The sequence below is a fragment of the Hyalella azteca genome, unplaced genomic scaffold, assembly GCF_000764305.2.
Source record: "Hyalella azteca isolate HAZT.00-mixed unplaced genomic scaffold, Hazt_2.0.2 contig11800, whole genome shotgun sequence".
NCBI lineage: Eukaryota > Metazoa > Arthropoda > Malacostraca > Amphipoda > Hyalellidae > Hyalella > Hyalella azteca.
In genome coordinates, this window is record NW_025941784.1 from 3,097 (window position 1) to 15,591 (window position 12,495).

The 12,495-nt window shown below is 35.2% G+C and overlaps 1 protein-coding gene across 1 annotated transcript in view; it reads right to left on the minus strand.

Annotated features, from left to right (window-relative positions):
• Positions 1-655: 655 nt before the first annotated feature.
• The window catches only part of LOC108678382, a 53,719-nt gene continuing 41,879 nt past the window's right edge, over positions 656-12,495 (minus strand). Inside the window, exons 13-22 of the mRNA XM_047883013.1 lie at positions 12,263-12,422; positions 10,517-10,679; positions 10,019-10,155; positions 9,254-9,366; positions 8,486-8,728; positions 7,644-7,854; positions 6,296-6,487; positions 5,088-5,492; positions 4,128-4,240; positions 656-2,006 (exon numbers count right to left, since the gene is read on the minus strand). Coding sequence (XP_047738969.1) covers positions 1,629-2,006; positions 4,128-4,240; positions 5,088-5,492; positions 6,296-6,487; positions 7,644-7,854; positions 8,486-8,728; positions 9,254-9,366; positions 10,019-10,155; positions 10,517-10,679; positions 12,263-12,422 — 2,115 coding nt within the window. The 3' untranslated portion in view covers positions 656-1,628. The remainder of the gene's footprint in view (positions 2,007-4,127; positions 4,241-5,087; positions 5,493-6,295; positions 6,488-7,643; positions 7,855-8,485; positions 8,729-9,253; positions 9,367-10,018; positions 10,156-10,516; positions 10,680-12,262; positions 12,423-12,495) is intronic.

Sequence of the window (12,495 nt, forward strand, 5' to 3'; positions counted from 1 at the left end):
CCATTGTAAAATGTTTCGAATTCCAACATTCACAATTCAGTGCCTGAGTCAATTGAATTCACTATACAACTGATATCTGAATGCCGATAAATTAGTTCATGCACTTGAGATGAAATTTGCACACCAATTTTGAACATCATTTTGCAAGTCATCTAAAAAAATCCACTAAAAAAACACTAAGCATTCAGTGGGCAAATTAAAATAAACACAGAATTGAGTTTGGAAGATTTGAATAGCTGTTCCCTGTTAGCTTCTGATGTTACCTACGAATTTGTATATTTTTAAAATTAAAAATTGCATTTTGATTGCAATTATTATCATTGAAGTTCCGAAAATGTTCCAACGTTTTTCCATTACGAAAGACGTTGGGAATAAATGTATAAAAACCATTATATTATCTTCAGAACATTGATAATGCAAGGACCCCCTGAAAAAAATGTCGAGTTGCACTGGAACAACAAACGTGTACACTTCAGTCAAGTTTTAATGGATTAGAACGAATTACAATTAAATTTATTTACCTGTTCATCTTTGCCCTCTCAAGAATATCAGATAAAATTACAAAATTAAAGTGTGACTGGTAAGAAAAAATTCGAACAGCAGGAATTGACAAAAATTCTCAATCAATAAAAAAATTCTCCAATGAAAAAATTCACACTCACAAGCACGAGCACTAAATCCAAAATTATTATTTAGATAATATACTGCGTAATTCAAAGTCGTAGTTTATGGTTCCGTATCTTAAAACTTGCTTGTATTTCTTTGCTGAAGAACAATAATTCATCCCAATTTATTACAGAAAGTATGAATATCATTCAAATTTATATTATAAACACTTATTGAATTCTAAAATTCTGCTCATTATAAATTTTCGCTTGTGTGGCTTTCTTTATTGTGTCAGTGACAACATTTTCCATACTTGCATTACAAAGATTCTAGTTGATATAGATTTTTATATTGACTAAAAACAAAGTAGTATCGGAAAAGGACGGAAGCTTTTTTAGAAGTTAGAGGAAAGCGATATATACGAACGAGTCTGCCAATATCTCCAAAAGCTCAAATCTCAACAATTTTTCTAAAGAATTAACTCGATTCTCTAGTGAAGCAGGACAATATCCCTTAAATCTACAAAAAAGTCAACATGGTCAAAATGTTGTTATAAAACCGTTATTGATATGACGTTCATCATGATATCATATCACAGCCACATTATTGTTTAAACTCAACATGAACTCATGCATCACAAACAAACAGCTTAAAATTCAAGCAATTCAAGTGCAACAGGCTGACACAACGGGTCTTTACACACTGAGCTCGACTATGTTGGAAGCCTGGTTAGGGAACATCTTATTTAAATGGCTGGGGCACAATTTAACACGAAAATCTCAATAAACTTTCAAAAATTTCAGTTACAGTGAGAACAGATTAATGCTAAACATTGAATGGCAACTCCGGTTTTGATGCTTATGGTTATCTAGATCGTAAATCAGTCCCATCAAACATTTTCAACAATCAGAAATAGGGTAAAAATCGTATATTTCGATGAATCTATAAGGTAGCTGCCTGGTTTTGTTTTCCGGCCTAAATATGGCGTTATTTTCAGCTTACGTCCCCTGTTGCACAATCAATCAGACGTCACAGCCGGAATTCGTTGCCGCCTTGGCTTTAGGAACAAACTTGGCTAAACTCGGAGGACGAAAGTTTCTGAGCACGGCGCTAAACTTCGGAGCACCGGGCCTGCTTCTGTCACCTTCGCCCTCTCCTGAATCTCTATTTGCACCTTCAGTTTCTCTTTGCTCTTCAGGATCTGTGAGGTCCGTGACAGTTCGGTCTTCGACCTCGAAACCGCCGCTTCTGTCTGGGTCTTTTTTCGCGCTTGAGTCATCCCGGTCCTTGACAGAAAACGCAGGCTTTGGTTCTATGAAACTGAGTTTTTTCCCGTTGACCAGCAATGGATCTGATGGCGAGGTGGAGTTTGGGGCCGCTTCACTGATTGGCTCGGGAGTCTGAAAAAGATCATACAATTTTTATTCATTCTCACATTGCGCGACTCTCGTTTAAGTTTGCATTCTATCAAAGAACCATTGAATGGAATTGTAACGAGAAAACATTATTAGACATAACGAAGTGATTTTTTCGCTACATTGGTTGTGCGTTAGGCCACTGAAGCGGCTTACCATTTTTTTTTAAAACTCGCGCCGACAGTTCCTAGCTTTTAAATGTATACTGAATCTAGATATTAAATATATATTGCCAGTGGCCACGTGTTTTTATTGCAAAATAAATCGAAACAGACCTCGGACATGATCAACCTACTCGAATTTTCTTCCATTTCAAGCATATGATTGTCACAATAAATTAGATAGTTTGAATAACAAAATACATATACTAGGCTATTCTAGGTCAAATTTGTCATGTTTCGTTTTAGAATGATTTTTGTTGTTGTTTATTTCAAAACTTTTTGAGTAGAGACATTGACTAACGAATTTCTATAAACTTCACGATCGCACATCTGAACGAGTTATTTTGACGGTAACGTGTTGACGTTAAGCTTTTAAATTGATGCTGGTTACAGAACCGATTCTCTGTCTTAACATTTTGTTAAATTATAGGCTATCACATCAATATTGCATTGTATGAACTTTACAAAGTCGGAAAAGCTACCCCAAAAAAATTATTATAAGGATAATAATTCAATTATTAATTTTACAAATAGTGAGCAAAAAATCAGACTGAAAAATAAAGTTGTCTTCTTACAGACACCTTGCAGTCTACCTACTGACACATTGCATAATCACATTAGACACATCACAGTGTCTTTCTATAGACACTTCACAGTGTCTTAATGTAGACACATCACAAAAATGAGACAAATCTTTACTTAATTGCGAATAACGATCATTCGGGAATGGAATGCTTTTTTGGAATAGTCAAAGATTTATTCCTTCTGCGCCCTGTGTTTATAATATTTAAGTAGGGACAATTATTGCAAACCGACGTCTCAATTTTTATCAAATAAAATTTTCCACCAGTCGTCCGTCCTCTTTCTATTTGTATCTTAAATAAATTTTATTAAGATTGATACGATGGTGCGTATCGAAAATGATCACCAGGTGCATTCTAATTATCAACATGTAAATCATTACAGAGCCAAATGATACTTGCAAATTGTTGGAGTGGGATTCCTTAAATTCCATCTGTATTGGGGTAATGGGAATTATTGTTCTTCATACCACAGATCTTGATTTCGCTTACTGCCAAGCGCATGGCTTGATCGTGTTGGTTGATTGTATCATAAATAAATCGGGAAAAGTATTTAAAGAAGCTCATGATCGTGGTCATGAGCTTGTTCCCCCTAACATTTCAAATTACTTTTCATCAATTCACGCTATAAATTGATCACCTTCACATATAAAAGAAACATATCCTAACAAGGCCTCCGAATATATTCTACTTCAGTCTACCGCTATTCCTGGACAAAACTGTTTTCTGTGGCAAGAAAGCCTATTGATTGGAGCGACAAAAAACGACAGCTTTGCCTAGACTGCATAGTTGTGAAATTCAAGAACGGCTACAATATTAAAAGATTAAGTGGATAACTCTCCGACAATTTTGTATCAAATATGCTTGTTTAATATGAATTAAAAGAATGAAGAATTTTAGATATATTTAGCTAGTAAATTAGTGAAAAGGTGTTATGTTCTCAAAAAATTCAGTAAAATATTTCATTGTATACATCAAAATTTGTAGTAATTTTTCATGCAGCAATTTCCATATATACACCATGCCATACGTTAGATATTTGCAAAGAGCCAATCTTTTGGAAACAATAATTGTTCTCCTTAAAATTTCAAATATCGAACTTGTATTTGCCTCAATTTAGCTCAATGACCGTTAAGTCTTTTGTCTGATTGTAAAAAATATACTAATTTCATCAATTGGAAAATTTGAATGCAAAATTTTGAGATTAATAATTAATCGTTCACAACAGACCATTCACGTCCATGATAGAGTAAAAAATCAAATTTAATATTATAATATGAAAAATTTAAATTTAATAAAAAAAATTCAGGTGCACCCTAAAATATAAACCTGAACTCATTAGCTTAAGTAATTTCCCAACTCACCCTCCGAACTCCGACTTGGTGTTGTGAAGGAATATGTGCAAAACCTCTGTACTTTCCAGACGAATCATATATTGTTTGTTCCAGCATCCCATTCATGTAGCTGCCTTCTCCATCTGTAAATTAAACATTGTGGGTGAAAAAAACACTCACATTTTACTGGGTTCCCAAATGGAGTTTTGCGAGGAAATTTATGTGTTTATTTGAATAGTATTTCTTACTCTTACGAAATTTAGAAAGGAAAATAGAACGTTAAGTTCCAACAGAGATAATTAATGAGGATGTCGGGTATTTCTGCTGTAAATTTTGAGTACAATAACGTGCATAAATAATTATAGGTAATTTCGACATGGCTTGTACTACATTGCATAATAAAAGCCGAATAACCCCTAGGCTCAAACAAACTCTCGTTTCGTCACCTCAAATATCTGAAGTAATGTTTCTAAAAGAATATATTTAAACGACTTTTAGATGATATGCTACTAAATAAATGACAACATCAAAAGACTCATTTCAAACAAGTTTTAATTGTTCTTGAGAAATAAGATGCAAAAATTATGACTTCAATAAATCTATAAATAAAGATGGAAGATTTTTCTCTGGGTTTAGTTACGCTACATTGCAAGCTAAGCTACCAGGCGCAAGTAATATACCTATGTATATCACTGGTGAAACTGCCATACATTTTTAAAGAGTTTCAGGTAGGCTATTCTTGGAGAATAATATTTTCTGTCTTTAAGCCTTTTGATATTTAATTAAAATATCTGAGTTCAATTTTTTTTAATTATTTAAGATTCAACCTTGGCAATTCATCATGCACTTGCGTGGGCTCTGTGCCACCTGTTTGGAATTTAACCCGCATCTTAAAGATCCCCTCGCCGTAACCAAATAAAAAAGAAACATTTTCTTTGCCCTGTGTATTATTATTGAACAAAGAAAAATCATCTATGATGATAAGCCTACCTGCATCTTTACCGCGCTTTATGCTGCCAGATGTCGAGTCATTATTGGACAGCGCCCGACGCAGTAACAGAGTTCCCCCTCTATGCAGCTGCAGCGCCGGCCCACGCAGTCCTGTTGCCATGTCCATGGCTGGCTCCCCGTCGTCCACGCCTTTATGGCATGACGACAGCTCCATGCAGCAGGAAACTGTCTTGCTCTCACCATCCTCGCCTTTAATTTCAGCTTGACAAAACTTGGGGATCCCCCTGGGCTTGAGTCTTAAGCAGCAAGTTCTAATACACTTGCAGCCTGTTAGTTGTTCCTTGCAGTTGTCCGCAGAACACGCATTCTTTTTGCGCATGATGCAATCTTCGCATCGAGCTTTGCAACGCTTCCAGCATCCTATGCATCGACCAGAACACGTTCCTGCAATCAAAGGAATAATAATTGGGCTGATTCCTTCACAAACTATAACCTCTAAAACTCAATTAATTGGTAGGTACAATAATAATAATTTGGATGAGCTGAGCATGACAATGTATAACCATCAAACTTAAGTTATAGGAAGAAATAATACATTTTGAGAATTAAACTTTGTAGCGTTGGTCGTCAGAAATTTTAAATTAGAAATATCTCATCACGCGAAAAAAATCACAAGACACAAATCAAAAATGTACAGAAATAAAAGCATATATACGTGAACAGAATATTGCATAAAAAAATTATTTATCAATTGAATAAAACATCTGTCTCTACAAGGCGATCGAAGAATTTCACTGCACGATACCTTACCAATAAAACAATCAAAAATCAAATGTTTTCCTTATTCCCTTTTGCCAGGCATTCAGAAAATTTCATTATCAAATTTACTCGGAGTTATTCTTGTCGAGCATATATTAAACTTAGCAATAAGGACGACATGTACATGTTAAGAAAGAACAGCATATACTAAACTAATATGCTACAACTAAATATACTGAACAGCATATAATGCTTAAGTAAATCTGGCGTTTTCATCACTCATGGAGGCGCAGACATCGCAATTCTTGTGATACGGAAAATTTCTAATTTAATTAACTTACGACCCTACATATTTCTTCATTATATTTTTACCTGTATTTTTAAATTATATAAAAGGTTGGAATTTATTTGAAAAAAACATTTTGATATTATTTGACCTGCCTGCAGCGTTCATGTTTGGGGAAAAATCTTCTTAATTTTCTCGTTACCTGATCTCATTCCGCTGCAGCATCCATCGCGACACAGCCTGCCGCACGACAGATACCAGCACGTGATGATCTGGCGCTTGCCCATGTAAACGCCAAATCCAACACCAAAAATAGCAAACCCCACGCCGAGAATGATGGCGATGACCCACAAGAAGATCCGAGACTTTGGAGTTTCTACTTGAGTGGAGAGGCCTGCAGTGTAACCAGGATAATAATATGTCTCTGTCTTCAGTCCAGGATAATAATATGTCTCTGTCTTCAGTCCAGGATAATAATATGTTTCTGTCTTCAGTCCAGGATAATAATATGGCTCTGTCTTCAGTCCAGGATAATAATGTCTCTGTCTTCAGTCCAGGATAATAATATGGCTCTGTCTTCAGTCCAGGATAATAATGTCTCTGTCTTCAGTCCAGGATAATAAAATGTCTCTGTCTTCAGTCCAGGATAATAATATGTCTCTGTCTTCAGTAGAGGATAATAATATGTCTCTGTCTTCAGTCCAGGATAATAATATGTCTCTGTCTTCAGTCGAGGATAATAATATGTCTCTGTCTTCAGTCCAGGAAAATAATATGTCTCTGTCTTCAGTTCAAGATAATAATATGTCTCTGTCTTCAGTCCAGGATAATAAAATGTTTCTGTTTTCAGTGAAGCATTGTAGTGTCATAAGTGAGGAACATGCACCGAGGTCCAGTCGAAACTAATCTAATCTGAATTCAAATCTGCATACCTCTCTAAATTCAGCGATTTTTTAAATCTAATTAACACCACTATTATTTCGGATATATTCCTAATCTCTAGGCTTTGCCTCGTGTAAGCAATAGGTATAAATAAAGTTACAAACATTAATTAACTGCAAAATACATCATATCAGATTTTGAAATAAAATTCTGGAAATTTTTAAAGAATTATACCGTATTGTGGCAGATTCAACCATATATAGTTAAACCTGGCAAATATAGTTATATGCCAGAGACCATTGAGACTTTAACAAAGATTTTGTGTGGTTCTGTGAATCAATTCTGCAATTGTGAATACCAACACATTTTTTGTACCGTAATTCAGAGACATACGTATTTTGTCAGAATATGCAGATTGAGAGAAATATTTCCACCGTAAAGCTGTCGCCATTGGAGAAACTGATAATATGAACAGTTATCGAGTTAAGGGGGTTTAAAATTTAAATATCATATTATCAGCTTGAAATATGAACGGAGATTGTTCCTAGACTGCAGAACAAACGTTTCAATAACATTTAAAAGCGAAAATATCGCATAAAATTCCTTACAAACATTTTGCTATGATAATCACGCACTTATTACCAACAGTTTTCTTTAACTGCACGCACCTTGAACATACGAATGCGTTGTATGAGCTTCGTACGCCGGAGTGGCCGGCAGTGAAGGCGGATGTTTGACCCGCTTTGGCTGGACACTTTTTGGCCGCGGTTTGGGCGATGAAGGAGTTTCAGTTCCGTCGCTCAGAGTCCGTATGTAAAATTTTTTAGGCTTCGCTTGACCACGTGAGTTCATGGCGGTAACAGCAGCAAAATGGTGTGTCTGTAAGGAAAACAATTAATCAAAAAATAGTAATAATACAATAATTATCCTGAAGAATTAAAAATTAGACTTTTCGTTTTTGGACTGATAGATCGATAAAAAAATAATTTTTCCCGTTGGTACAGATACGTATAGAAAATACTGAAATATAAAAACTGTCTACTGTACTATGATAAATAGAGATTAATCGTAAATTTTAAAATTGGAGCTATTAAATATTTTCAATATTCTTTTGATATTCTAAGTAGTGGTGAGGGTGGAGAGAGTGTTGAATAAATTATGATAGGCAGACGATTGATGACGAACAAATTCATGATAGCATAGCAGCATACTCAAATTGTGGATCGGTGAGGCATGTGCGAAAAGAATAAGAGTTACAATAAATATTCATTTGACAGCTAAATAGTTAATGCTGGAAAACACGAGAAAATATGATACGACTGATAGAAAAAAACTGATGAGCAGCATCTAAAATTTTGAAACAAAATCATATTCGGCGTGAATAAGAATGTGAAAAACAGCCCTCCTACTATGAAACGGTAACAAAAGAATATGCGTAATTTAGTATTAGGCATTTAATTTAATTGTATTACTATAATATGGGTATATCTCTGCTAGTATTTTATCTCACGTTTGGCTTCAGTACAGGCACGAAGAACTGTATTCTTTCGGGCATAAAAGTTTCTCTGTCATGAAACACAGGAATCCTTTCTCCTTCAACGTCATCCGCTCCAGAGGCCGGATTTCCCGCGTGCATTGCAGGAGCGAAACCGGCTGAAGGAGCGACGGATGTGGAGGTGTTGCTGTAGCGAGTCGCTGTCCCAGACTCTAAGATGTCTGAGTACACCAGCCCCTCGTCCTGCGTCTGCCATACCTGTAATAAATACAACGTAATCGTAGAAGAACGAACGGTGTATATAAATAAACAAATGCAACTTATGATTCAAATAAGAAATTAATTTAGACCTTTACAGAAAGATTTTTTATAAAAATTATATCTTTGTTGTCTTCTACAGAAACCGAAGCAGTATGCCTACCCTATAAACAAAAGCAAGCAATGATTCAAATAAGAAATTAATTTAGACGTTTACAGTCAGATTTTTTACAAAAATTATATGTTTGTTGTCTTCTATAGAAACCAAAGCAGTACTTCTAAACAAACACAACTTATGATTCAAATAAGAAATTAATTTAGACCTTTACAGAAATATTTTTTACAAAAATTATATCTGTGTTGTCTTGTATAGAAGCCAAAGCAGTACCCATAAATAAAAGTAACTTATGCTTCAATTAAGAAATTAATTTACACTATACATAAATATTCTTTGCCAAAATTATTTGTTTATTTATTGTATTCTATTCTAATAATAAGATATTCAGGGTATTTGGCGATGGTTACCTGAATTCTGAAACTTTGTTTTAGTCCCCCATCATAGCCAGCCATGCAGTTGACGGTGGCGGTGGTGGCAGTGACGTTGGTGACCATGCAGCCTCTGACCTCTTCTGGGATGCCTTCAATACGTACGATGAACATTGCATAAAACTTTTCTATGTAACACTAAATTAATTCTTTCAGACTTTGATATAAGATTTTGATTTTTCAGACTTTAATTTTTTGTAAAGAAACAATGAATTAACTCGAAAATAGGGATCATGATATATAATTTTAATCGGGTTACCCAAAACTGGAATGGAATTTTTTAAACTTTTGGAAATTTCCTTGAATGATGAACATTTACCAGAATTACGCAAAGTGTACAGCAGAAATCCTTGGTTCACACGTTTTATTAAACAAAGCGATAGCCCATTTTTAGGCTTATAAACAATTATTAGAAAACTACTTGCATCCTAAGTAGCGAACTCGATCGAAACACCGAAGTTGATTCCAGAAATTAATTTAGTTACTCATGGAGAATTTAATAACTTGGGAACGGGAATTTAAATTTAGCCATATTTTTTTCTAAATTCCAATATATTAAACTCAACTTTAATAAAGCAATATGGACTGAGCCTGGGGTTGAATTTTTACATGCAATCTGAAATGAAATTTTTTTCTCTCGCAGGAATGCGAAGCGTAAAACTTTTATTCATCATTATAATTTATGAGCAAAATTCATCACAGACGTAAATAATTTCTTTCAGACACGAGTTTTATTTTACTGACCAACAGAAACAAGTGTTGTCTTGCATGGCACAGCCTGAGGACCGACTGCGTTCGTGGCTTCGCAATTGATTACTCCGAAATCTTCCGGGCTCTCAACAACGTACTTGAGTGTTGAACGCAGTCCTTCTGATGAATACCTGCGCATTTCAGATAATTAATTGCAAATAAATCTGTCATAAAAAAATAAATCTGCACCAAAAATATATTATTATGTGCTCTCCTCGGCTAATAACTTATATTAAAAACTACCTATCCTATGCTCTACGCAGTTTCTGCGCAGAATTTGAATAACCCGATCGAATGACAAGTCGAATTTCATAAGGCAAAAAACGGTTCTCTCGGGCTTCTGAACCCCACCCAAAGTACCCGACAATGCAAGTAACTGAACTTTTACCCAAAACGATTTCTTTACTCGTGGATTTCAGCGCCACTTTTGCGGCATTCGATTACCCGAGTCTGCCGCAAACATTTCTAGGCTCGCATCAGCTGAGTGCCCACCAGTCGTTTGATATCAGCCGGAATCGATCATTGCCCGTAGATTTGGTGAAAGTCCAGCGGAAAGTAACATTGTCGGGATCCGCATCGACTGCGCAGTTTATGATGACTTGGTCGAAAAGAGCGAGGCCGCGGAAAGAGGGAGGAAGCGTGCACCGAGGAGCATCTGATAACAAAAAAAACAATACATATATGTTATCCTTATATCAAAGATTGTCAATTGTCAATACCGATTTTGTAACGCAGAATCTTAACAAAAGACCAGAAATATTTTATTATCTAAGCATTCACTGAGATGGTGGATAGATCATGTTCCTATAAAACAGTAATCAAATACTGTAACATTTTGCACTTATTTAATTTATGAAATTGTGATTTACATCGAAAAATTGGGGCTAGAAAAGACATAAAGTTTTTGATTTTGCATTACTTTCCTCATTGGCCCTATGCTCGCAAGGCGCGAAGAAAATTAAGAGATGACAATAATTAAAGGTAAGATGGCAGCAAAAAATGTTTATTCAGTTGATTTCCATAGGAAGATTTTACAGTTTAGTTATTTATCAGCGAAAATATCATACGATACATCACAATCACAATTGAAGTTGTCAGAGATGATTTTAAGATCAGAAGGCAATTTAAACTGAACTTTCATGAACTTATCACAAAGAAAATTCTATTTTCAGATAAGTGTCAAAGCTCTTTCATTTCCTTAGAATAGCGAATTGCTGTTTTTCCCACACACTTGATGTGACAAAAAAAGATGTGTTGAACATTGGAAAAGACTGGAAATTGAAATTTTCTGCACTAAGAAAGCAATTCGGTTGATTTTCAGAGTAACTACCAATTTTCTTTACAATAGCGATTGGCTTTCCTTTGTTCTATCTCACTCAAACTTGATTTTGACAAAGATGTTATCAACAAATCAAGAGAAGTAAAATTAAACTTTGTCGCACGTTTAAATAAAATTATTTTGATTAATAGAAGAAGACTGCACTTTTTAAATTATTTCTTTGAAAAAGAAGTTAGTATATTTTTCACCTACACTTGATGTTGACAAAAACGGTGTTGATAGTATATTTTTCACCTACACTTGACATTGACAAAGACCTTGATAGTATATTTTTCACCCACACTTGATATTGACAAAGACGGTGTTGTTACACTGTTAGAAAAAAACTGTGAAAAACGGTCCCACTGGCGTTCTAGTGGCCGGTCGCCCCGTGAAAATAAACTGTTTCGCCGTTTTTATCTGATATTACACGGATTTCTAGTGTTAAATTAGAATAAAAACGGCGACACTGTGTTTCTTTTCACGTGCCGACCGGCCACTGAAACGCCGTTAATACCGTTAACGGTAATTTTTCTAACAGTGTAGTATATTTTTCACCTACATTTGATATTGACAAAGACCTTGTTAGTATATTTTTCACCTACATTTAATGTTGACAAAGACGATGTTGATAGTATATTTTTCACCTACACTTGATATTGCCAAACACGGTGTTGTTAGTATATTTTCACCTCCATTTAATGTTGACAAAGACGATGTTGATAGTATATTTTTCACCTACACTTGATATTGCCAAACACGGTGTTGTTAGTATATTTTTAATCTACACTTGATATTGACAAAGACGATGTTGTTAGTATATCTATAACCTACATTTGATATTAACATAGACCATGTTAGTATATTTATCACCTACACTTGACATTGACAAAGACCTTGTTAGTATCTTTTTCACCCACATTTAATGTTGACAAAGACAGTGTTGCTGATGGCTTCTCCCTCAACATTTGCAGCGGTGCACTGGTAGGCGCCTGACCAGTCGCTGGTCGCGCGCTGCAGCGTCAAGTGCGACCACGTCAAAGACAGTCCCACAGTCTCGTTCGAGGTCAACTTACGGCCCTGCTATGCAATGTTAATTAGATTAAAGTAATCATAAATAACTACAAAAATTTGGTTGTTGGTTATCAAGGGA